This window comes from Oryx dammah, unplaced genomic scaffold (assembly GCF_014754425.2).
Source record: "Oryx dammah isolate SB20612 unplaced genomic scaffold, SCBI_Odam_1.1 HiC_scaffold_3, whole genome shotgun sequence".
Classification (NCBI taxonomy): domain Eukaryota; kingdom Metazoa; phylum Chordata; class Mammalia; order Artiodactyla; family Bovidae; genus Oryx; species Oryx dammah.
Window position 1 is genome coordinate 112,019,537 of NW_024070187.1, and position 25,682 is coordinate 112,045,218.

Consider the following 25,682-nt stretch of genomic DNA (forward strand, 5'->3'; position numbering starts at 1 on the left):
GTTAGCAAGACCAGGAAATGTAATATTACCCCAGGGCTATTCTATTCTGCCATCTGTGTTCACATTGCGCCAGCTGTCCTGGTAGTCTTCTGTATACCTTTTTTGGCCCATGGTCCAGGATGTGGTTCAGGATCCACCTGCTGTTCTTGTTGTTCACTTGCTGAGTTGTGTCTGCTTCTTTGCGACCCTATGGACTGCAGCACTCCAGGCTTCCCTGTCCTTCAGTGTCTCCTGGAGTTTGCTCACACTGATGTTCATTGAGTTCATCTCATCCTCTATCACCTCCTCCTCCTGCCTTTAATTGTCAGGTTTCTGTGTATGTGCTGTGCTGAGTCACTTCAAGTCCTGTCAGATTCTTCGCAACTCTATAGACTGTAGCCCACCAGGCTCCTCTGTCCATGGGATAATCGAGGCAAGAACACTGGCATGGGTTGCCATGCCCTCCTCCAGGGGATCTGCCCGCCCAGGGGCAGCACCCGTGTCTCTCACGTGTCCTGCACTGGCAGGTGGTTCTTTCCCACTAGCACCACCTGGGAAGCCCCCAGGTCTCTTTAGCCTCCTTTTAATCTGGAACAGTTCTTTAGTCTTCGTCAGCTGAGAAAAATGCACCACCTAAAAGCTGAGAATTCTGTTTTATTAGGTGGCCTTACTGAGGACTAAGCCTGGGAAGGCAGCCTCTCTGATAGCTCTGATGGACTGACTAAGCCTGGGAAGGCAGCCTCTCTGATAGCTCTGATGGACTGTTCCAGAGAGATAAGCAAGGAACCTGGGTATAGAGGAGTTTTTGCTGAAGAAAACAAAAACAAAAAGCAATGTAGTGGAACATCAAAACATGACTGCTAATCACAAAAAACAGCCAGCTCGTGTTCGTGACTGTAGAGCTCTTCTGTGTATGGGAGGATGCAGCAGTCTGGGCTGACTGACATCAATCCTTTGAAATACGTCATTACTACATGGGGCCAGTACCCTGGCTTTCTGCATCTTGAACCCCCTCCCCACTCAGGGTGCACCGTTAGAGATGGCTGCAGTGGCTGATGGCTGGGTGGGAGGCAACATTCTTTGCTTACCAAAATGACAGGCAGTGTTGTTTTGTCCGCTTGGGACACTGCCATTTTCAGAGTCAGATGTATTGTTTCATCGGCTGTCCCTCTGTTTCGGTGTGTTTGTGTTTCCTCATGGTGATATTCAGGTGATGCATTTTTTGGCAACTGTGATCAACCTGGTGTGGTGTTCTCAGCATCAGAGGAGGTGACCTGCGCTCTCCGTCCTGACGGTGAGAATGCCCACTGTGATCACTTGGCTAGTGAGGTGTCTCCACTGTGAAGTTAATTAATTTTGTCTTTGTAATTAACTAGTAATTTGTGGGAGATGCTTTCAAACTGTGTAACGATCCTTTTCTTCTTCCAGCTTCCACCTACTGGCTTTAGCACCCACTGACGAATCCGTAAGCCCGTCAGGCTTTCTCTGCTTACTGCTGCTGCTGTTTAGTTGCTAAGTCGTGCGCGACTCTTCGCGACCCCGGGACTGTAGCCCGCCAGGCTCCTCTGTCAGTAGGATTTCTCAGGAAAGAATACTTATCTGGGATATTCTAAGAATTTTCCTTCCACCTTCATTCATGGATTCATTTTCCTATTTGTTTTTTTTTTTTTTTTTTGCCCCTCCCCCCTCATTTTCCTATTTGTATCCATATCCATTTGGGCTCATGGATTTCTTTTCTTATTGGGTGGGTTATAATCCCTTGTTCTCATTATGTATTTTGATGATTACATTCCAGATTTAGTCAGCAAGAGCCCTTTCAAGCCGGGTACTGTTTTTGTTAAACCTGTCGCAGTATTCTTTGAGCACATTCTTTCTAGCACACAAGATGCTTCATGCTTATCTTAAACTTTCCAGTGAGACCTAGAAACCATTCATTTTCAGTGAATGAACCAATGCAGTGCGTTCCAAAACAGTTTATTTTGTAGCACCATTGAGAATTTATTTGTGTTATTCGAGTTTGTTTACATGTTGTTGTGAGAGAAGATCATGTGACTATCTCAAGAGTGGCTTTCTTTTTATGATCCATGGAGACTTTATAAATAGATAATATAGATTTACCTTATAGATAATTTAAACTAACTTAGAGGTTCAGGACTAAAGCAGCTGTTATCCTTTGAGCACTGATCATGTACCTGTAACTTTAATTCATATAGTGACCCTTGTTAAACATAAGGAAACTGAGTCTCAGAGAGGTTAATGTACAGATCAGAGTCAGACAGCTAGTGAGTGACTGAGCCAGGGTTTCAGTGCAGTTTTTGGTCTGACTTCAAATCTCACTTTTTCCTGATATGCTTTGTTACGCTGTAATGCATATCCTTACTCTCGATGATAGAACTTGTACATATTTTCATTGAACTACAAAAAGCTTACTTGTTGTGGTTCAAGAGCTTTTCACCTGCTTCATAATTCCATGTCCACATGAAAATCAAGTCTGCAGAATTAAAGTCTGTGATTCAGCCCATTAATCTCTCAGAGGAAAGTCTGCTTGTTTTCACGGAGTGATTCAGTGGTCCTAGTGTTTCTGTAAGTATCCAACAGTGCCCTAACTCTTTCATTTTCTTATTACAGGAATTTGCTTGCTAGAAAACAGAATGCAAGACTTGACAAACAAAATGACTTGGGATGGAAGTTATTTGGAAAAGTACCGCTCGGAGACAATGCTCAGAAAGATTCAAGGAAGTTACAAAAGGTATACAAGATACAAAGACACAGAAATACGGGGTACAGCATCTGTTTATGAGCCTTGCATAAATGCCCATTATTACGGCTTTGAAATTGGAAAGCTTTATTTTAACTTGCATGCTAAGTACCTGCTGTTTAACTCTGTCTTCGGAACGTGGGTGATTTCAACTTTTTTCTTACAGCTTGTATGCGCACGTGGGAAAGTGGAGACGGCTGGGCTTTAGAACTTGATTAAATTTAATCAGTTTTTTCCCAATAAGAGTTACAAATGTGATCAAATTTTTATTAATTGTATTTGATATTAAAGAATTCTCCCTTCCTGATCCCAAGGGCTTCAGCTGTTTCAGTTCAGTTCAGTTTGGTCGCTCAGTCGCGTCCGACTCTCTGCGACCCCATGAACCGCAGCACACCAGGCCTCCCTGTCCATCATCAACTCCCGGAGTCCACCCAAATCCATGTCCATCGAGTCGATGATGCCATCCAGCCATCTCATCCTCTGTCGTTCCCTTCTCCTCCTGCCCCCAATCCCTCCCAGCATCAGGGTCTTTTCCAATGAGTCAACTCTTCGCATGAGGTGGCCAAAGTGTTGAAGTTTCAGCTTCAGCATCGGTCCTTCCAATGAACACCCAGGCTGTTTAGAACTTGATTAAATTTAATCAGTTTTTTTCCAATAAGAGTTACAAATGTGATCAAACTTTTTAACTGTGTCTGGTATTAAATAACTCTCCCTTCTTGGGACTTACTTATTCCTCTGCCGCCTAGGAGCAGGGCAGCTGGGGCCTTTGTTACCCAGGCTGCCGTGTGACCCCCTTCCCCTCGCTGGTGGAGGCTGCCCACCTGTCCTGGGGGAGAGGGTGGGGTTCAGGGTCAGACTAGGCCTGTGGTGTCTCACTACCGTGGGCTCCTTTGCCCCCCATGGCGGGGAGGGTGGCAGCTCTGGAGGCAGGCGCTCATCCTTCCAGGGAGAGGGCTCAAGCACAGACTCAGCAAGGCCCGGGGGTGTTTGTGGCCTCAGCCAACCCAACTGTGACCAGCTGCGTCTTCTGCTTGGCCCCAAGCCCCAGCCGTCCTGACAGTGGGACATTTGCCCAGTGCTGTGACACCGCCAGGAGCTGGCCCCCCCACCCCGCCCGAACCTTAGTTTTTTATCCACTGACACTTGTTCAGTAGACACTTCTCTAAGAGCTAGCCTCGTGCATGGCTCTGGAGTTAGAGAAATGGCACTGCCCCCAGGCTCCAGAGCACCCCTCTGGTGCGCAGATGATTCCAGGGCAGGGCCACCGAGAGGGAGGCAGGGCCGCCATGGGGAACACACGCTGGGGTTAAATGAGTCATCATTTGGGTTTCTAGTTCATTTAAAACTCACTACAACCTCATGAAGAAGTTAGTTACTGTCTTCATTTTACCAGAGGAGCCCTGGAGCAGACCGAGTGAGTGCGCAGCTGGAGGGCAGAGGGGCTGGAGGTCGGCCCCAGGCCTGTGGGTGCCAGGGCCCTCGCCGTGGCTCTTCCTCTGCAGGACATGCAGGGGGGCAGGTGCCGGGCGGCCCGGGCTCCGGGCTTCGTGCAGTGGGAGCCCAGGGAACAGGGGCGGGCGGTCCTCGTGGTGGGACGTGATGGGCTTGGAGCCCGCCCCTAACCTCGAGGCTGTGGGGAGCCCCCCACCAAGGGCTTTACGCATGCAGGGAATGATGAGGCCCCCTGGCAAGCGTGCGGCTCTTGGACTTGTCCGGGTGAGAGAAGAGGGTCTGGCTCAATGCCCATGGAAGTCGTGGGACTGCCAAGTCTTGTGGCCCCTCCAAGTATAGACGTGTTAGGTCCGGGGCTGCACTGTGTGAGGCTCTGGCTCAGACCACGGACTGGCTTTGTCCAGATTTCATTGTTTATGTTTCGGCAAATTCATAGTGTTTCGAACGGTGTCTAATTTTCCTTACAGCAGTTGTTGGGACCCAGGAGAACTGCAAAATAAATCAGTGTTGAAATTCATTTTTAGAGACTGTTACACTTTGAATGTGGATTACTTATTGTGTAGGTTGTTAAAATAACACACAATTAAAATGTATATTCACATGCAGAGATCAGCTCTGCCGTTTCTTAGGAAACTCAGTAGCTAAGCTGTTACAGAATTTTTGAAGAAATCTATGCTTTTCTAAAAAGTTATACTTTTTATATATGTTATGCTGCGTAGATTTTCCCGTGGCTCTTAATGCCACTTGCATCACGCTTGAATTTCTGTTACCTTTGTCGTACCCCCCTTTTTTAAAGGCGAATGTGGGTTATGTTCTTAGAGGGTTTCCGTGAACTGAAGTGACTAGGTCAGCTAATTTGGTAGGGTAACATGATGCTGCAGAGAAGAGGGCCATCTGGCTCTGAGCATCAATAATACACGATGTAACGGTACCTGCATGCCTCATACAGCCCTGCCTCCGTCCTGTTTGCTCCAGCTTCGTGTCTGGGCCGCCCATCCCTCACCCTGGGGCCTCCCCTGAGCTGGGAGGAAGATCCTGGGCACAGGCCGGAGCTGGCTGCTATCTAAGCTGTCGGTTCTCCCAGCCTCCCCTCCCCGATTCAGAGGGCCCGTCCCTGGGGCCTGAGTGTCCAGACTGGTGATCCCAGATGGTAGCAGTAGCTCTAGTTAGGGCTAAAACGTAATTAAGATATTTCAGTTCAGCTCAGTCGTGTCCGACTCTTTGCGACCCAATAAACCACAGCACGCCAGGCCTCCCTGTCCATCACCAACTCCTGGAGTTCACTCAGACTCACGTCCATCGAGTTGGTGATGCCATCCAGCCATCTCATCCTCTGTCATCCCCTTCTCTTCCTGCCCCCAATCCCTCCAGCATCAGAGTCTTTTCCAATGAGTCAACTCTTTGCATGAGGTGGCCAAAGTACTGGAGTTTCAGCTTTAGCATCATTTCTTCCAAAAAAACCCCAGGGCTGATCTCCTTCAGACTGGACTGGTTAGATCTCCTTGCAGTCCAAGGGACTCTCAAGAGTCTTCTCCAACACCACAGTTCAAAAGCATCAATTCTTTGGCGCTCTGCTTTCTTCACAGTCCGACTCTCACATCCATACATGACCACTGGAAAACCATAGCCTTGACTAGATGGACCTTTGTTAGACTCTTAATTCCTTTCCCCTTTCTCTTTGGGAATATTTCGTACCTGAGTAGAAGTGGCCTCCTGTGGCGATTTAAAAACATGGACTTTGGAGTCAGACTTGCTGGGTTTGGGTCCCAGCTCTGTCTCACACATGGGCCTCCCACTGCCTACCCGACAGCTCCCTCTGGACATCTGGTAGGCCTTCCCTGATGAACAAGCACCAAAGCTAAACTCTGATTTTCTTTTTTTCTGATCTGTCAGACCTGTGCCCTTTGCAGCTTCCCCCGTTTTCGTAGATGACAGCCTTTCTGGTCAGCTTTAGAACTGCTGGACTTCTCTTCCTGACACCGCCCTTCCAGGCTGACAGGTGTTTTGTTTGTGTTTATATGCTGTGGGTGGGGCAAATCTGATGTGCAGTCAGGTTTGAGAAGTGGTGACTTGCTGGAAAATTCTGAACCTCTGCTCCATGAATTCGCATGGACAAAGTCTTCCTAAAGAGGTGTTCCTGGCGTAGCCAGCAGAGGTGGCTGTGGCGAGTGGTCTCCCAGTTGCTCACGTTTGGGGGTGGGGAGTGGATGCCTTTAGATAAGTCAGTCACACTCACCTGTTATGGGCTTCCCCGGGGGCTCAGACGGTAAAGAATCTGCCTGCAACGTGGGAGGCCCGGGTCAGTCTCTGGGTTGGGAAGATCCCTTGAAGAAGGGACTGGTACCCCACTCCAGTATTCTTGCCTAGAAAGTTCCATGGATAGAGGAGGCTGGTGGGCTACAGTCCATGGGGTCACAGAGAGCTGGACATGACTTATGACTTCCCTGGCGGCTCAGATGGTAAAGCGTCTGCCTGCAATGCAGGAGACCCGGGTTCAACCCCTGGGTTGGGAAGATCTCCTGGAGAAGGAAACGGCAACCCACTCCAGTACTTTTGCCTGGAGAATCCCAGGGACAGAGGAACCTGGTAGGCTATAGTCCATGTGGTCCCAAAGAGTTAGGCACGGCTAAGCGACTTCACTTTCACTTCAGCGACTAACACTTTGATTTGGTTATAGTAATGTGTAGAAGATATATAAGAATATTAGGAAATAAAATAACACTTGGAATCTTACTGCCCCCAAATGATGACTTGTTTGTATTTTGGTGTTTTTCCTTTCAGTATTTTTCCATGTGCTGTGCTTTTCTTTTAAGAAAAGACCACTGAAGAGTGATAGCAAGTCTTTGTAATTTGAGTACATGTCAGAGGGACTCCGGACTGTGAACCCCTGGGATGATGCTTCAGAACAGAATCTGTGACTCTCTGAGGCCTCGTGCTGTGTACACAGATGTGAGGGACTGGCAGTGTTGTCAGGAAGTGAGGCTGAGCAGCAGGCTTCAGTCCTGGGTGGGCTCTGAGGCAGACACTGCTTGTGGCAAAGACAGCAGCGGGTGGGGCAAGCTCGCAGGCTTCACCGTCCTGGACAGAACTGTCGGGAGCAAACACGAGTACATGGCGTTCGTATAACCTGGGATGTCTTCAGTGGCCTTCTGGCATTTCAAGTCAGTTCTTAGATGTTAAAGAGAGAATTCCAGAAGAAGGCAAAACCAGGACAACTTAAAAGTGACATTCATTCTCACCTCTGGGTTCTCAGGAGATCATGAATGATCATAGGCTGCAGAAAGGAAAAGCCTTGAGTGCTCACTGCAGGTGACTGGAGGCTGGCCGACAAGCATATTCTAAACAAGTTAGTTTCATTTTAAAAGGAAACCTTTCTTCATTCTTACAATCCCTTATGCATTTGGAAAATGAGTTTGAACTAGTTTACACGAAAGATCAGGTCTCAGTTACGGATAAGAAGAACAAAGCATACTCTAAAGTGTCTCTCCCAGTGCAGGCAGCCGTACCACTCGAACATAAGCGTAGCACCTGGAGCAGCAGTGTGGGGCTGTCCAGAAAGGAAGTTGTGGCAGGTGGTTTGGAGAGGAAGACTGGGAGCTCTGCTGAATGGACCACACTCACCACTCTCTGCATCCTCTGGTATCCCCAGCTTGACACAGGGTAGTATAAATAAGGGCTGATTGTGTCTCAAATCTTGCAAAAGATATAAACCTACAGATTCGGGAGACCAGGAGGCTCAGTGAGCTCCAGACAGGATGAACTCACAAAGTCAGTGCCCAGACATTTCATAACCATGCTGCGGGAAATGTAGACAAAGAAAAAAATCTTAGAAGCAGCCAGAGAAAGTATATCACTTACTGGCGAGGGGCAGTTTGGATGACTTGCTTTTCCCATCAGAAACCGAGGAGGCCAGCAGGAAGTGAAACAGCATTTCTTTAAGCGCTGAAAGGAAAGAACTTCTCGTTGTTCAGTCCCTGAGTCGAGTCTGACTCTTTGCAACCCCATGGCCTACAGCACGTCAGGCTCCCCTGTCCATCACCCGGAGTTTGCTCAAACTCATGTCCATTGAGTCAGTGATGCTATCTAACTCTCATTCTCTGACCACCTCTTCTCCTTTCCCTGCTCCTCTTCATCTTTCCCCACATCTGGGTCTTTTCCAATGAGTTGGCTCTTCGCATCAGGTGGTCAAAGTACTGAAGCTTCAGCTTCAGCATCAGTCCTTCCAATGAATATTCAGGACTGATTTCCTTTAGGATGGACTGGTTGGATCTTCTTGCAGTACAAGGGACTCTAAAGATTCTTCTCCAGCACCACAGTCCAAAAGCATCAATTCTTCGGCACTCAGCTTTCTTTATGGTCCAACTCTCACATCCATACATGACTACTAGAAAAACCATAGCTTTGACTATACGGATCTTTGTTAGCAAAGTGATGTCTTTGCTTTTTAATACTTTAACTCTTTTTAATGTCTAGGTTTGTCATAACTTTCTTTCCAATGAGCAAGCGTGTTTTTTAATTTCATGGCTGCGGTAACTGTCCACAGTGATTCTGGAGCCCAAGAAAATAAAATCTGTCACTGCTTCCACATTTTCCTTTTCTATTTGCCATGAAGTGATGGGACCAGATGCCATGATCGTAGTTTTTTGAAAGTTGAGTTTTAAACCAGCTTTTTCACTCTCCTCTTTCACCCTCATTAGAAGGCTCTGTAGATACTGTTCTCTTTCTGCCATTAAAGTGGTATCATCTGCATATCTGAGGTTGTTGATGTTTCTCCTGGCAATCTTAATTCCAGCTTGTGCATCATCAATCCTGGCATTTCTCATGATGGACTCTTCATACAAGTTCAATAAGCAGGGTGACAATATACAGCCTTGTACTACTTTCCCAATTTTGAGCCAGTCTGTTCCATGTCTGGTTCTAACTGTTGCTTCTTGAACCACATACAGGTTTCTCAGAGGTGCGTAAAGTGGTCTGGTGTTCCTATCTGTTTAAAAATTTTCCACAGTTTGTTGTGATCCACACAGTCAAAGGCTTTAATGTAGTCAGTGAAGTAGAAGTAGATGTTTTTCTGGAATTCCTCTCCTTTCTCTGTGATCCAGTGGATGTTGGCAATTTGACTCTGTTCTTCTGCCTTTTCTAAATCCAGCTTGAACATCTGGAAGTTCTTGGTTCATGTACTGTTGAAGCCTAGCTTGGAGAATTTTGCACATTACTTTGTTACTGTGTGAGATGAGTCCAGTTGTGCAGTAGTTTGAACATTCTTTAGCATTGCCTTTCTTTGGGATTGGAATGAAAACTGACCTTTACCAGTCCTGTGGCCACTGCTGAGTTTTCCAAATTTGCTGGCATATTGAGTGCAGCACTTTCACAGCATCATCTTTTAGGACTTGAAATAGCTCAACTGGAATTCCATCACCTCCACTAGCTTTGTTCGTAGTGATGTTTTCTAAGGCCCACGTGACTTCACGCTAGGATGTCTGACTCCAGGTGAGTGACCACACCATCATTGTTATCCTGGTCATTAAGACCATTTTTGTACAGTTCTGTGTATTCTTGCCACCTCCTCGTATTAATCTCTTCTACCTGCTAGGTCTTTACCGTTTCTGTCCTTTATTGTGCCCATTCTAGCTTGAAATGTTCCCTTGACATCCTCGATTTCCTTGAAGAGATTTCTATTCTTCCCCATTCTGTTGTTTTCCTCTACTTCTTTGCATTGTTCGTTTAAGAAGGCCTTCTTATCTCTCCGTGCTATTCTCTGGAACTCTGCATTCAGTTGGGTGTATCTTTCCCCTTCTGCCTTGCTTTTTACTTTTCTTCTTTCCTTAGCTATTTGTAAGGCCTCCTCAGACAACCATTCCGCCTTCTTGCATTTCTTTTTCTTTGCAATGGTTTTGGCCACTGCCTCCTGTACAGTGCTGTGAACCTCTGTCCACAGTTCTGCAGGCACTCTGTCTACCAGGTTTAATCCCTGGAATGTATGTGTCACTTCTACTGTATAACCATAAGGGATTTGATTTAGATCATGTCTGGATGGCCTAGTGGTTTCCCTACTTCCTTAAATTTAAGCCTGGATTTTGCAACAAGGAGCTAATGATCTGAGCCACAGTCAGCTCCGTGTCTTGTTTTTGCTGACTTATGTAGATCTCCTCCATCTTCGACTGCAAAGAATATAATCAGTCTGATTTCGGTATTGACCATCTGGTGATGTCCATGTGTAGAGTCTTCTCTTGTGTTGTTGGCGAAGGATGTTTGCTATGACCAGTGTGTTCTCTTGACAAGACTCTGTTAGCCTTTGCCCTGCTTCATTTTATACTCCAAGGCCAAACTTGCTTGTTACTCCAGGTATTTCTTGCATTCTAGTTCCCTCTAATGAAAAGGACATCTTTTTTTGGTGTTGTAGGTCTTGTAGGTCTTCATAGAACTGGTCAACTTCAGCTTCTTCGGCATTCGTGGGCAGGGCATAGACTTGGATTACTGTGACGTTGAATGGTTTTCCTTGGAAACATATCGAGATCATTTTGTCATTTTTAAGATAGCGCCCGAGTTCTGCATTTCAGACTCTTTTGTTGACTATGATGCTACTTCATTTCTTCTAAGGGATTCTTGCCCACAGTAGTAGATATAATGGTCATCTGAGTTAAATTCACCCATTCCTGCCCATTTTAGTTCTGCTAAGTCACTTCAGTCATGTCTGACTCTGTGCGACCCCATAGACAGCAGCGCACCAGGCTCCCCCATCCCTGGGATTCTCCAGGCAAGAACACTGGAGTGGGTTGCCATTTCCTTCTCCAAAAAAACTTATTTCTACAAAATAAGTTTTTTAGTTCACTGATTCCTAAATTATCATGTCGATGTTCATTCTTGCCGTCTCCTGCTTGACTACATCCAATTTACCTGGATTCATGAACCTATCATTCCAGGTTCCTATGCAGAATTGTTCTTTACAGCATCGGATTTTACTTTGACTGCCAGACATATCCACGACTGGGCATTGATTCCATACTGGCCCAGCTGCCTCCTTCTTTCTAGAGCTGTCAGTAATGGCCCTCCGTTCTTCCCCAGTAGCATATTGGACACCGTCTGACCTGGGGGGTTGCTTATTTTCCTGTGTCATATCTTTTTGCCTTTTCATAGTGTTCATGGGGTTCTCACGGCAAGAATACTGGAGTGGTTTGCCATTCCCTGCTCCAGTGGACCATGTTTTGTCAGAACTTTCCACTGTGACCCGTCCATCTTGGGTGGCCCTGCGTGACATGACTTGTGGCTTTATTGAATAATGCAAGCCTTACTTAACCCAAGAAAAGTACTATCAACCCCAAATTCTATATCCAGCAAAAATACCCTCCAGCAGTGGAAGTAAAATAAAGATCTTTTCGGATAAAGGAAAACTGAGGGGATTTGTTGCCAGCAGATCTAAAAAAAATTACTGAAGGAAGTTTTCCAGACAGTAGGGACATTATACTAGAAGAGACCCGAAACATTAGGAAGGAAGAGGGCCAGAAATGGTAAAAGTCCAGATGAGCACAAGAGACCATTGTTCTCTCAACGAGGGCTTTGAAATGTTTTGTTGAAAGCAAAAAGTGTGCTGTTGTGTGGGGTTTTCAGCATATGTTGATGTAGTATGTGTTATAGATAGACCAGGAAGGGGAAGAGGGCATGATGGTAATGTTTCTACATTCCACGTGAAGTGCTAAAATATTGATTCTAATTAGATTGTGAGAAATATATATTGTAAATCTCAGATCAACCACTAAACTTCACAAAGAGAGTGAAAAATGAAATATTTTAAAATGGAATTCTGAAAAAAAAAGTTCTAGGAAGTAAAAGCAAGACAGGCAAGAGGAAATGTAGAAAAGAAAACTAGAAAACATAAGATGGACGGCTCAAATTGAAACGTGTCAATAATTTACCTTAATATAAATGGTCTGAGCATACCAATTGTGTGTGACATTGTCTGAGTGGGTTCAGAAACAACGACCCAGCTATGTACTGTCTAAAACAAATTCACTCCAAATACGAAGCATGTAGTTATAATTAAAGGGTGCAAAAAGATAACACTGCCCTGAAGACACTTGTCAAAATGCAGATGGAGTAAGATCAGGAAAAGTAGACTTCAGAGCAAAGAAGTCACCAGGGACAGGTGGGATGTTGCCAGTGAAGACATAGTCACATTGAGTGTGTGTCTAATAGCAGAGCTGCAAAGTACGCAGCACAGAGCCCGACAGATCTGAGACAAGCAGGCGCATCCAAGGTTACAACGGGAAGGCCAGTGCCCCTCTGAGTAACTGAAGGGGCTGCTGGCAGAGTGAGCCAGCCCCACAGGAGAGCCTCCCATCACTGAGCCAGGCTGCTGGGCGTTCGGAGAAGACTCCACACCCCAGCAGAGCACTACACACCTTTTCAAGCTCATGTGAATGGTCACCAAGATAGACCAAACCTGTGATATAAGAGAAGCTAAATTGGAAAGGACTCAGTTTATACAAAATATCTTCCCTCACCTCAATGAAGTTATCTTCTTCTTATCTTTCTGATAAGAACTTCTCTCCACGCTTGGAAATTAAACACGTAACATGCTTCTAAACCCCTGGAGAAGGAAATGCTAATCTAATCCATTACTGTTGCCTGGAGAATCCAGTGGACAGAGGAGCTTGGTGGGCTCTAGTCCATGGAGTCACAAAAGAGTTGATCACGCCTGAGCATATGCTTCTAGATAAGTTTTGGGACAATAAGAGAGTCACAAGGAAAATGAGAATATATTTTGAACTGAACAAAAATACAGTCTATCAAACTTTGTGGGATGCAGTGCTTAGAAGGACATTTTAATTGTTTGGCCTCACTGTGTGGCTCATGGGACCTTAGTTCCCCAACCAGGGATCAGACTTGGGCCCTTGGCAGGGAAAGCCCAGTGTCTTAACCACTGGACTTCTGGGGAATTCCCCAAGAACGGAATTTATAGCATTAAGCCAGTTCAATTAGAAAAGAGAAGAGTTCTCTAATTTTCTACCTTAAGAAACTGTAAAAGGAGCAAATAAACCCAAAACAAGCAGAAAGGAGAAAATAACACGCATGAGAACAGAAGACACTGAGATTGAAAACAGAAATTAAGAGAGAAACCACAAGCTTGTTCTCTGAAACGATCAACAAAATCAGACACGAACAAAACTGACAGAAAGGAGGACCAAATTATCAGTAAGAGAAGTTAAATGAGGAGATATACTGCAGACGCTGCAGAAATTAAAAGGATGAGAGAATGTTATAAATAACTCTCCAAACATAAGTTTGATAACTTAGATGAAATGATCCGCTTCCTTGGAAGTCACACAGCACCAAAGCTCATTCAGGATGCAATAGATAGCCCAAATTGTGCTGTAATTATTAATGAAATGGAAATTGTAGTTCAAAACCTTGCAAAAAAGAAATCTCCAAGCCTAGAGGGAGTTTCATTGATGAGCTCTTCCAAATATTTAAAGAAAGACTAAAAGCTCACTGTGGCTCAGATCATGAACTCCTTATTGTCAAATTCAGACTTAAATCAAATCCCTTATGATTATACAGTGGAAGTCACAAATAGATTCAAGGGATTATATCTGATAGAGTGCCTGAAGAACTATAGACAGAGGTTCGTGACATTGTACGAGAGGCAGTGATCAAGACCATCCCCAAGAAAAAGAAATGCAAAAACGCAAAATGGTGGTCTGAGGAAGACTTACAAATAGCTGAGAAAACAAAAGAAGCTAAAGGCAACATAGAAAAGGAAAGATACCCATCTGAATGCAGAGTTCCAAAAAAATAGCAAGGAGAGATAAGAGAGCCTTCCTAAGTGATCAATGCAAAGAAATAGAGGAAAACAACAGAATGGGAAAGATCAGAGATCTCTTTAAGAAAATTAGAGATACCAAAGGAACATTTCATGCAAAGATGGGCACAGTAAAGGTCAGAAACAGTATGGACCTAACAGAAGCAGAAGATATTAAGAGGAGTGGCAAGAATACACAGAAGAACTATATAGAAAAGATCTTAATGACCTAGGTAACCATGTTGGTGTGATCACTCACCTAGGAACCAGACATTCTGGAGTCCGAAGTCAAGTGGGCCTTAGGAAGCATCACTATGAACAAAGCTAGTGGAGGTGATAGAATTCCAGCCGAGCAATTTCAAGTCCTAAAAGATGATGCTGTGAAAGTGCTGCACTCAATATGCCAGCAAATTTGGAAAACTCAGCAGTGACAACAGGATTGGAAAAGGTCAGTTTTCATTCCAATCCCAAAGAAAGGCAATGCCAACTACTCCACAATTGCACTCATCTCACACTCTAGCAAAGGAATGCTCAAAATTCTCTAAGCCAGGCTTCAGCAATACGTGAACCTTGAACTTCCAGATGTTCAAGCTGGATTTAGAAAAGGCAGAGGAACCAGAGATCAAATTGCCAACATCTGCTGGATCATGGAAAAAGCAAGAGAGTTCCAGAAAAACATCTATTTCTGCTTTATTGACTATGCCAAAGCCTTTGACTGTGTGGATCACAGCAAACTGTGGAAAATTGTTAAAAATATGGGAATACCAGACCACCTAATCTACTTTCTGAGAAATCTGTGTGCAGGTCAAGAAGCAACAATTAGAATTGTACATGGAACAACAGACTGGTTCCAAATCGGGAAAGGAGTATGTCAAGGCTGTATCTTGACATTCTGCTTATGTAACTTATATGCAGAGTACACATCCTGAGAAATGCTGGGCTGGAGGAAGCACAAGCTGGAATCAAGATTGCGGAGAGAAATATCAATATCCCTAGATATGCAGATACCACCCTTATGGCAGAAAGTGAAGAAGAACTAAAGAGCCTCTTGATGAAAGTGAAAGAGGAGAGTAAAAAAAACTGGCTTAAAACTCAGTATTCAAAAAACTAAGATCATGGCATCCATTCCCATCACTTCATGGCAAATAGATGGGGAAACAATGAAAACAGCAACAGACTTTATTTTCTTGGACTCCAAAATCACTGTAGATGGTGACTCAGCCATGAAATTAAAAGACGCTTGCTCCTTAGAAGAAAACCTGTGACCAAGCTAGACAGCATATTAAGCAGAGTCATTACTTTGCCAACAAAGGTCCGTCCAAAGCTATGGTTTTTCCAGTAGTCATGTATGGGTGTGAGAGTTGGACCATAAAGAAAGCTGAGTGCCGAAAAATTGATGCTTTTGAACTGCGGTGTTGGAGAAGACTCTTGAGAGTCCCTTGTATGGCAACGAGATCAAACCAGTCAATCCTAAAGGAAATCAACTGTGAATATTCATTGGAAAGACTGATGCTGAAGATGAAGCTCCGGTATTTTGGCCACGTGATGCAAAGAACTGACTCACTGGAAAAGACCCTGATGCTGGGAACGATTGAAGTCAAGAGGAGAAGGGGACGACAGAGGATGAGATGGTTGGATGGTATCACCGACTTGATGGACATGAATTTGAGCAAGCTCCAGGAGTTGGTGATGGACAGGGAAGCCTGGCGTGCTGCAGTCCATGGGGTTGCAGAGTCAGATATCACTAAGCGACTGAACTGAACTGAACCAGATCCACTTCCACAATATATATCTTAAGATAACAAGATCAGTCACGAGGTTCTTGTTAAGGAGAAACATGTCCTCAAGAAGATATATTGTTATATTGACCAAGACAAAGCAATGTAGAAAAAGTTTGTCCTTTTCTCCTCCTTGAGAGACCCGGACCCCTTTCTCCTTCTCAAGGGCTCCAGACCCCTTGCTTCTCCTTGAGGACTTCTTATCAACCTACCCAAGAATTGACTGTCTCAGTCTCAGCAGGAGATTATCTCATAAAACGTCTGTGGTGCTTGTTTAGTCGCTAAGTCATGTCCGAGCTCTTGCGACCCCAAGAACTGTATTCCGCCAGGCTCCTCTGTCCATGGGATCCTCCAGGCAAGAATACTGGAGTGGGTTGCCATTTCCTTCTCCAGGGGATCTTCCTGACCCAGGAATCGAACCTGGGGCTGCTGCATTGAAGGCAGACTCTTTACCGACTGAGCTACGAGTATAAAATGTCTAATTCTTATTAATCTTGGATTTTAGAGAGGCAGCACGTTATATATCAGGCTTTTCTATGAGGCGTTTGTGGAAGAGAAGGAAAGGGGGAAGCGAGGAGAAAGGGAAATGGCAGTGTGGTCCTTTAGTTTGGACAGTTTTTGTTCTGTGCATGGATGGATTGTCTCCTGTTGTCGTGGTGACAGTTAATTCATCTGAGCAGTTTAACTCTCTCGCCTCAGATGCCTTAGTATAAGCTGGATTCCGTGCCCGGTGCCTCTCAAGGCAGGTTTGCTTCTTTCTCCGGGTGTGGAAGTGACGCCTTTCCCCGTCAGTCCGAGAGGGCAGAACTTGGAGCACACTTCCAGCCTTTGCGCTGGGGCTCCCAGGGGGAGGTGGGAGCCCGAGACCAGGAAACGGACGGGCCGATCTTTCCTGGGGCCACAGACCCTGCTGGGGTCAGAGGGGTCAGGCCTGGGAGGGACTCTGAGCAGAGGGCGCCTTGTCTGTGTCCTGGTTCGATCACTCGCAGTCAGTTGCGTGGCTTCAGGCCGCCGACTTGACTTTGCCACTCTCAACCGGTGGCTCCTTCTCTGCAAAGTAATGCCCATCTTGCCTGTGCTTGTGAAGGTTCAGTGGGAGGAAGTCTGGGTGGTAGTGGGTGGTGGTAGCCGCAGTAGTTCAGTGGTTAGAAGACTCTGTGCTTCGACGGGCTCGACCCCTGATACGCTAAGACCCTGTGTGCTGCATGGTGCAGCCAAAACAAATAAAAACTAATGCAGTCAGTTTGTGTTTAAGTGTGGGTGTTCCTGGAGCAGTGGTTGGTGTCCAGTGAGAGCTCAGTAAATGTCCGTGGCTTCTCGTGTTCTGGTCTCACCTCAGGGCTATACCTTCACTCCTGTGACTGGAAAAAAATCTTTAAAAAAGTGAAATAAAACAACTTCGCCACTGTCAGGGGGTTCAGTGTGTTTTAGAAACTTGTATTTGGCAAAAGCAGTCTTGAATTCCATCTGAAATAGCTTAAAAAATTTTTTTTTACAAATTATAAAAAATAGTTCATGAAAAAAAAAACTTGTAGAATCCCCAAATGACAGAGGCATGCACAATTAAGAGGAAAGCCCTCTTCACCTGAGACTCCGCGCCCTGCCTCCCTACCCTCCCTGGCCTTCCTCTGAGCCAGGGGACAGTGTATGCTTCGCTCGCGGGCACACGTTTGTGATAGAGCTGTGCAGCTTCTCTCTGGCGTGTCCACAATCGGCTCTCAGGAGACTTGCCCAGTCTGACCCTGAAGACGCTGTGGCCGGGATTGTTCAAAGGGGACCATCCGTCTTCTGAACCTGGTCTGTGACTGACTGTGGGCTCCGGTGATCGTATCTGCAGCTGAGTAGCCTGTTGAATAACCTGAACCAGAAAAGTGTGTTCCAGGTAAGCAGCTGAATCGAGGCGGCTTCCGAGGAAGATGTAGGGAGGTGGCCCTTGGGAGCTTTCAAATGCTGCTATGCTTCCCTGAACAATTTAATATGTTGATATAAAAATATTGACAGCCAGAGAAAACTACTTTTTTTTTTCACATCAATCTAATTCCCAATGGAAGGTTGAGATTTTTAAAAGTATTTTATAGTCTCTGAGCACTGTTGGATCAGCAGGGAAGACACTTCTTGGGCCTTTCCCAGGGGTTGATGGGCACAGGCCTGGCTGCCTTGTCTCGGGCTGCAGTGCGTGGAGGCTAGCTGACCCTTCTGAGGAGCTGTAGTCAGCAAGCGGCCACGCGGGACTTGGAGGAACCTCAGATTTGAGAGGAGTAAGGCTGTGAACTTTCAGTTTCCTCTAAACTGTCCTTTAAGTTACTAGTGTAAGTTGAGCTCAGAATGTTGCTTTGCATCTTGTCAGTGTGTGAAAGCGCTTCAGGTGGAGTCTTCTCTTTGCCACTGGAAACCCCATTGTTGTTGCTGTTCAGTTGCTCAGTCATGCCGACTCTTTGCCACCTGGACTGCAGCTCGCCAGGCTTTCCTGTCCTTCACTGTCTCCTGGAGTTTGCTCAGGCTCCTGTCCACTGAGTCAGTGATGCCATCCAGCCATCTCACCCTCGGTTGCCCCCTTCCCTTGCCCTCAATCTTTCCCACTCCGTGGTACCCTTGAGTTCACAGGCAAGTGTTACGTTGGTTCCTTGATCCTGTGCCCGTGTCTGATAGTTAGTGTGGCCTTAGGACCATGGAGGGAGCATGACTGAAGTCGTAGTTCGAAGGCCAGGCACCAGGGGAGTTGATAGGAAGAGGCTTCGGAGCCAGACTGCCCTGGATGAAATCGCACCCTGCCCCTGACCAGCTGTCACTTAACTGGGGAAGGTGCTCAGAGCCTCAGCTGCTGCGTCGGGGAAAAGGGGGTGGGGGGAGGATGCTGACAGTACCTATACTCATTTCTTGTTGCTCCTCAATAAATTACCATCAGAGTTGGTGACTTAAAACAACACAGATTTATCCTCCTATAGTTAGGAGGTCCGAAATCTGAAATGAACCTTCCAGGCTAAAATCAAAGTGTAGGCAGGGCTGGTCTCCTTAGAGACCTGGGAGAGAACCTGGGCCTCCTGTCCCAGGTTCTGTAAGCTGCTGGCCTTCCTTGGCTTGTGGCTGCATCACTGCAATTTGTTTCCATCAGCGCGTTGCCTTCTCCTGCTTCCATCTTCACATCCTCCTCTGCTTCGATCTTCTGAGGACACTTGGGGTTATTTTGGGCCCACCCAGATAATGAAGGATAATCTCCCCATCTCAGGGCCCATGACGTTAATCCCGCCTGCAGAGTCCCTTCTACCGCCTAAGCTAACAGTCACAGGTCCCCGAGATTGACATGGGTGTGTCTGGGGGCCGTCCCTCTGCCTAGCACAGGACTGACTCACTTCATGGGGTTGAGGGGGTTGAATGAGACTTGTCCTGTCTTAGCTCAGATGCTCCCTCCTGGGTGGCATCTTCTAAGCGGTTTTCCCTGACCACCCAGTCTGAAGGACCGTCCTCTGCCAGAGGGCTGTTGGGTATTTTCTGCACAGCGCTTTTCTCTGTTGTAGACTCTTGTCCACTTGCTTGTTGCCTCTTTATTGCCCGCCTCTCGACCCCTCCCAGAGCATGAATTCACGAAGCTTAGGAGCAGACCTCGTTTGCTTTTCAGTCACTTTCTCCCCAGGGCTAGAACCATTCCTAGCTTTATTGGATGGTTAATACGAATTTCTTAAATGGGTGAAAGTGAAAGTCACTCAGGTATGCCCCACTCCTTGGGACCCCATGGACTGTACAGTCTGTGGAATTCTCCAGGCCGGAATACTGGGGTGGGCAGCCATTCCCTTGTCCAGGGGATCTATCCAACCCAGGGATGGAACTCACATCTCCCACATTGTAGGAGGATTCTTTACTGTCTGAGCCACAAGGGAAGCCCGTTAAATGGATGAATGAATTTCAAAATTTCAAAGCACGCCACTTTGTAGACTTTCTTCTTATCTCTATGACAACATAGACATTTCCCCATATCATTAAGTCTTCTCCCACAATCTCGTTTTTACGCACTGAGGTATGGGCTTTGTGCAGCCATATCTTGGTTTATTTAACCAGTTTTCCTCAGCTGGGCGCTGGCGCCGGTGCTTTCCTGTGAAACCCAGTGGCCTGTAGCGTGGCTGGGCTTGGTCAGCCGTGCATTAGGGTGTTGCATGGAGCAAATCACCCAGTCTCACCTCCTGACCTCAAAGGGTGGAGACAACCATGTTGTAGGTTAATCAATAAGGAAATAAATCCAGTGTGCTGGTAGCCTGGGAATGAGCTCTGGCTAACTCAGAAACTTCAGGAGGCAGAATTCTTGACAGGTGAATTAAGATAGTCAAATCTAATGCCATACTGAGATAGAGAAGAGGCTCTGTTAACTTCTTATTTTTAAGTTTCAAATTTTAGTAAATTCAACCTGTCCTCACAGGGTATATAGTTAAAACTTTATAAATGGTACTCAGATGTAAAATATGTGATAGAAACTATTGTTAAAGTAACTCGCAGGTTACCACCTGCCAGAGGGGATAAGCAGTGTGTTTTTGGCAAGCATGTCTTAATATGTATTTAGCCCATGCTTAACATGTGTCTCTCATATTTAAATTCAGTGAGCCTGTGGGCTCACTGTGGACTAGATGTTGGTAGGAGAGGCTGAGAACCCACGCCTGTCTTTGAGAACAGAACGAGCTCTCTTCCTGTCTCAGGACTATTAGAGGCAGACGCTTTAACCTCTGAGCCACCAGGGAAGCCCCTTATTTCCGGAAGGACACAGTAACTCCTCAGGCTGGGTCGGCTGCCTCTCCTGGGGCTCTTGGAGCCCTCTGATTCCTCTCCGTCACAGGACCAAGCACCCCCAGAGTGTGGTAATCGCCTGTTTGCTGGTCTGTGAGGGACGTGAGGACTGGAGCCTTGTTCATCTTTAGTCCTAGGGCCAAGCACCGCGAGTGCTTCTGGGAGAGACGAGAAGACAGGCGGGAGAATGACGGAGTCCACGCGTGCCGTGTGTCTCCTCTGTGCTGGGGGCTTTGCTCGTCTTCAGTGGTGGAGAGACAACAGCCAGTCCCCACCCTCAGAGGTTTCCTCTTGAGGGAAATAAGTACTAATCAGAGAGTCATGTAATTACAAGGTGTGATTAAGTGCTGTGAGAAAACAGAACCTGATGCGGGGAGGGAGACGAACAGGGCCTTGCTGTAGTTTACATGGGAGGGAAGAGAGTGTTTCTGCAGGGAAGGTATTTAAGATGAGTTCTGAAGATGAGGTCGGCCTTCATTTAGTCCCCTTGTGGAGAAAAACCTCAAACCTAGAGAAGGGTTCAAGGAATAATTTAATGATGAACAGCCGTATATTATGCTCCGCTAAATTGAACAGTTGTTGACATTTTACCATATTCATTTTATCCTGCCTTTCTAGTTTTAAAAAATGAAATCACTTGGAAGTAACTTGCAGGTATGACATCATACCCATAAATACATCACCATTCAGCACTCTACGCAACCATGAAGGTGTCACTGGGCTTTAGAAAATCATCAGTAATTTCCGCAACAGCGCCTGGCCGTGGCCGTGTTCAGATGCTGTTCATGACCACGCCGTGTCTTCTTTCTCTAGTTGCATCAAGCTGCTCTTCATGGGCCAGCATCCAGTCAGGTCCCTGTACTCACCTTAGCTGTGTGTCACTTAATTCTCTTCATGGAAAACAGTTACTCTACCATTCTTTGATGACATTTACCTTTTTTAAAAAAATGATCATTGAGGAGATGTGTGAAATGAAGCAGTAAGATGGAAAAATTTATTCCAAAGACATTTGAGGAAGTAGTTATAGACATAAAACCAAACAAAGAATTAGAATAAGATTGCTAGGTTAGATTTAAATAAACGAATAGGGTAAGAAAACATCACCTCTGGAGTTAAGTTTTCAGTTGGACATAAATGTGCAAGTTACTATGTCACTTCCCAGTTTCTGGGTTCTAGTCGAGTGGTAGGTAGCACAGGCGTATCTCCTAGAGGATTAAAACCTTCAGGCAGGCTTGTTGAAAACAACCAGGTATAAACTGAAGAGACACCTCTCCCCCGTGCATTTGTCTCACTTCCAAATTTTGAGTTAGGTTTTATAAACAAGGCTTTCCTTAATTCTTCCAGCCAGAATCAGCCTCTCCCCTTTTATCCTATTACTTTTAACAAATGGCTTTATTGTGGTATGATTATTATACCATCAGATTCACTCAGTGTACATGTTCATGATTTCTTAATAAACTTAAACAGTTACGCAACGGTCACTGCAATCCAGATGTAGACTGTTTTCATCACTCGAGAAAGTTCCCTCATGCCTATTTGCAGTGGCTCTCTGCTCCCACCTCCAGCTCCAGGAGAACATGGATTTGCTTTATGTGGAGAGACTTGCTTATCAAAGACGTTTCCTATAAACGACTCATGCACATTATCTTCCGTCTGCCTTTCTCTCCGCAGTGCCCCGAGGCGCACCCATGTGCTGCCCACGTGCAGTGTGTATCAGTGGCCCTGTTCGTTGCTGTAGGTGCTGTTTATCCATTCCTCACGTAGTGGATTTCTTTGGGGGTTGGGCTATAATGAATAATGGTGCCGTGCATATTTGCTAGCAGGACTTTTTGTGGATGGATTTTTTATTTCTTTTGGATAGATTCCTACAAGTGTGTGTGGGGGGGGGTTTAGCCGCTCAGTTGTGTCGGTGTGTGTTGAGCTGTATATATAAGACACTGCCAGATTCTTTCTAAAATGGCTGCAACTGCCAGCGACTTATGAAGATTTCTTGTTGCTGTCTGACTCCTTAACCGCAGCTTGATGGACACTGTAGGTTTCTGAGTGAAGTTTCTAGTGGTAACTTGGTAATGCTATTATTCAGAAAGTCAGCTGCGGAAAGCCTCCTTCCGTGGTCTGAGGAGTCCTGAGTTTCCATCACAAAAGAAGGGTCTGTGCTGTCTCAGAGCCAGAGCTCAGCCCTTGAACATTGGACCCAAGGGCTGACCAGCAATCATTTTGACCTTAAGGCAGATTTTAAGACGTAAAGCACTGAGGTATGATCTGCAAACAGTGGAATGCTCTCCTCTGAAGCGTACTATTCAATTAGTTTTGAGGAATGCTTATCAAGATAGTAATTCTGTCACCCCCGGTGATACATCCTGTCCCTTCCCAGTCAGTCCCTCAGCAGCTATCACTCGTCACATTTCTCCTACTCCATTTCTGTGTGCAGCTGACGTTTTAATTGAACTGATCTGATTGTGGAAAACGTTTGAACCGTAGTTCACCAAAAGACCCTGATGCTGGGAAAGGCTGAAGGCGGGAGAAGGGGACGACAGAGGATGAGATGGCTGGATAGCATCACCGACTCGATGGACAGGAGTTAGAGTAGACTCCGGGAGTTGGTGATGGACAGGGAGGCCTGCCGTGCTGCGGTACATGGGGTCGCAAAGAGTCGGACACAACTGAGCCACTGAACGGAACACTACAAAGAAAAGAAAATAGCCGTCACCCCACCCCCCGGAGGTTACCAGTGTTACTATATTTATGCAGTTCCTTCTGGTAGCATACGTCTCGTTTTCAGAAGTCTCAAAGCAGAGGTCTGCGCGTGCTGCTGGGCGCTGCGCCGCTGGCCTTCGGAGGGAGCGTTTTGCAGCGTGGTGTTTGTGCTCAGCGCGCAGTCACTCGCTCTGTGCCGGCAACACTCACGCCCGGTTGTATCGGGGCGGGCGTCCCGCATCTAGACACCCCCCAGCCCGCTTGGGCACGCCCGGAGGGGTCCTGAGGGTGCCGCGCGACCCTCCTGCCTGGCCGGCGGCGCAGGGACCCCAGCGGGCCCCGGGGGCCCGGCGTCCTCCCCCGGCCCCAGCCCCGCCCCGGCGCCCGGGTCCCGGTGAGCCAGGCCTGACGCGCCGAACCCGAGCCGCGGATTGGCTGCGCGGCGTCTGCGCGCGATTGAGCGGCCTGCCGCCTCCGCCCGCCCGTCCGCCAGAGCCGCCGGAGCCGCCGCCCCGAGGTCCCGCCGCGGAGCCCCGCTCGCCTGCTCGGGCATGGAGCCACCGGCCGCGCGCCTCTGAGCCCCGCGGCGTTCATGGTGAGTGGGGCCGGGCCCGCGCACGCCCCTCTGGGGGACCCGCCTGCCTGGCCCTGGCCGGAGGCCTCCGCGTGGGTGCACCCGTGTCCATGTGTGGGCGCTCCCCGCATCTTATCTGCTCCAGCGAGCTGCAGCTTGCATGCGGCCGCGGCGCTGCGCCTTCCTCCTCAACTGCCGTGCTTTGTCTGCGGTGCCCTGGAAAGGGTTGAATTTTAACGGGTACCGTGGGAGACCGTAAGAGAGAGCACCGGCGCGTCATGATTTTCATCACCCACAAGGGGATTGCAAGCCGGTGTTCAGATTGAGGACAGGCCAGGCACCCCTCTTAGAGGCCTGAGTGGGGGAAGCCTATGTACGGGGATCGGGGCCGTACTCCCCTCTTTTCCTCCCCGTTTGCTCCACGTGGTCAGATGGCAACAGAAAGCAGGCTTGTTAAAACCCACAGTTCAGATTTATTCCGTGTCATTCACCAGTCCACAGATGAACGTCTGGGTTCTACATGTTTTGGAAGGACTGTGACAGGCCTCCTGAGAGTTGTTTCCCAAATGCCAACATTTCCGGTAACCTAGAGGATGCTTTCTGGGGAAAAGACTGGTAAGTAGGTGAAAGAGGTGAAGTAGGAGGAACCCTTCAGGGGATCCTGGAGGCCCCTCTGACTGTGAGGTCAGCTTCATTGGTCACAGAGGACTGTCGCTTTGGAAGTCCCAGTGTCTATAAGACCTGTTCAGGCTACTCCTACCCACCGAAAATGGCAAAACAAAACCCGTCTTGTGTCCCACGCTCCAAAGCTACGCTCACTCCTCCCCAAAAGTTGCTCGTGACAAAGGGCAAAGCGTAAAGCCCGCTGCAGTGTTCTGGGTGCTTGACATTCATCTGGTCTTCACCGCAGTCTTACTAAGCACCCCTCTTAGCAGGGAAATACTGTGAGAAATAATTTTGTAGTAACATAGTGACAGTAATACTCCCTGGCATTTTTTGGACCCCTGCTATGGCTGTGTGTTAGGTTGGTTCATTCCCTTTGAATAGATGGGGAAACAGGCTTGGAGACCTGAAGAAACACGCTCAAGGTCACGCTGCTGGTGGTGATGGTCGGAAAGTGCTGGTTTAGACCCAGGCCTGCTGCCCCTCCCACTGCCTCTCCGCCAGGGGCCTCGCCTGTGCCCAGGCGGTGGCCGCGGTATCGCTCTTGTTGGCTCGGGGCAGTTTTCTAATAGGTGCCAGGTAGTAACCTGCTGTGTTTTTATTCTAGACATACCTCTGAAACCTTCTGTTTGTTTTAAAAAGCTCATCTTGATACTGTAACCACTTGAGTCCAAGGCGTAAGCACAGGTTTTCACTGATGGCCCTCTCTGCTTGTAGCTGGGATAGATTTCAGGAAGCTGAGGGGCTTCTGTTGCCGCGCTGGGGCATAAATGGCTGCCTTTCACCGCGCTCCAGCAGTGCTGTGAGTAGCAGTGACACCCCTCTGGTCGTCCTCCCAGGAATTCCTCCTCCTCACCGTTTGGGAATCGTGATCGTTTCCTCTTAGGCAAATGTCTGTTGAGGGAGACTTCTTTTGTCATTTCTTCTTTAACCAGCAGAGTAAACACAATTTCGGAGTCTGATGCGCTGTTCTCATTCTTGGCACTGTTCAGATCGTGCACAGGAGGAAGACCTTGCTGTTGAATGTATTTAATGGGCTCGTCGCACCCTGGGCTGTTACTCTCTGGCTCTACACCAAGTCTGGCTCTTCCTTTTTTCTCTCTCTCCTTTGCTCTCAGCTTGTCCCATCACTTCCAGGTAGCTCGTTATTGAGACCGTAAAATCTGGAACAGAACTTTGACTCGGCATCATTCCCGGTTTAAAGTGCTCGTGGGG

At 47.1% G+C, this 25,682-nt stretch overlaps 1 protein-coding gene and 1 long non-coding RNA gene across 7 annotated transcripts in view; one reads left to right on the top strand and one right to left on the bottom strand.

Annotated features, from left to right (window-relative positions):
• The window catches only part of TBC1D14 (TBC1 domain family member 14), a 119,229-nt gene that overhangs the window by 53,196 nt on the left and 40,351 nt on the right, over positions 1–25,682 (top strand). For 5 of the 6 annotated variants that reach the window (XM_040237592.1, XM_040237594.1, XM_040237595.1 and 2 more), the window contains exon 3: positions 2,608–2,728. In XM_040237592.1, coding sequence (XP_040093526.1) covers positions 2,608–2,728 — 121 coding nt within the window. Of the gene's footprint in view, positions 1–2,607; positions 2,729–23,725; positions 23,826–25,682 lie in introns of those variants that run through there. The other variant, XM_040237597.1, reaches the window with a different exon arrangement.
• On the bottom strand, positions 21,047–23,555 carry LOC120861791. The gene is made up of 2 exons (XR_005720607.1): positions 23,263–23,555; positions 21,047–21,467 (listed from the first exon to the last, which is right to left on the bottom strand). It is a non-coding gene; the product is annotated as an uncharacterized LOC120861791 (long non-coding RNA).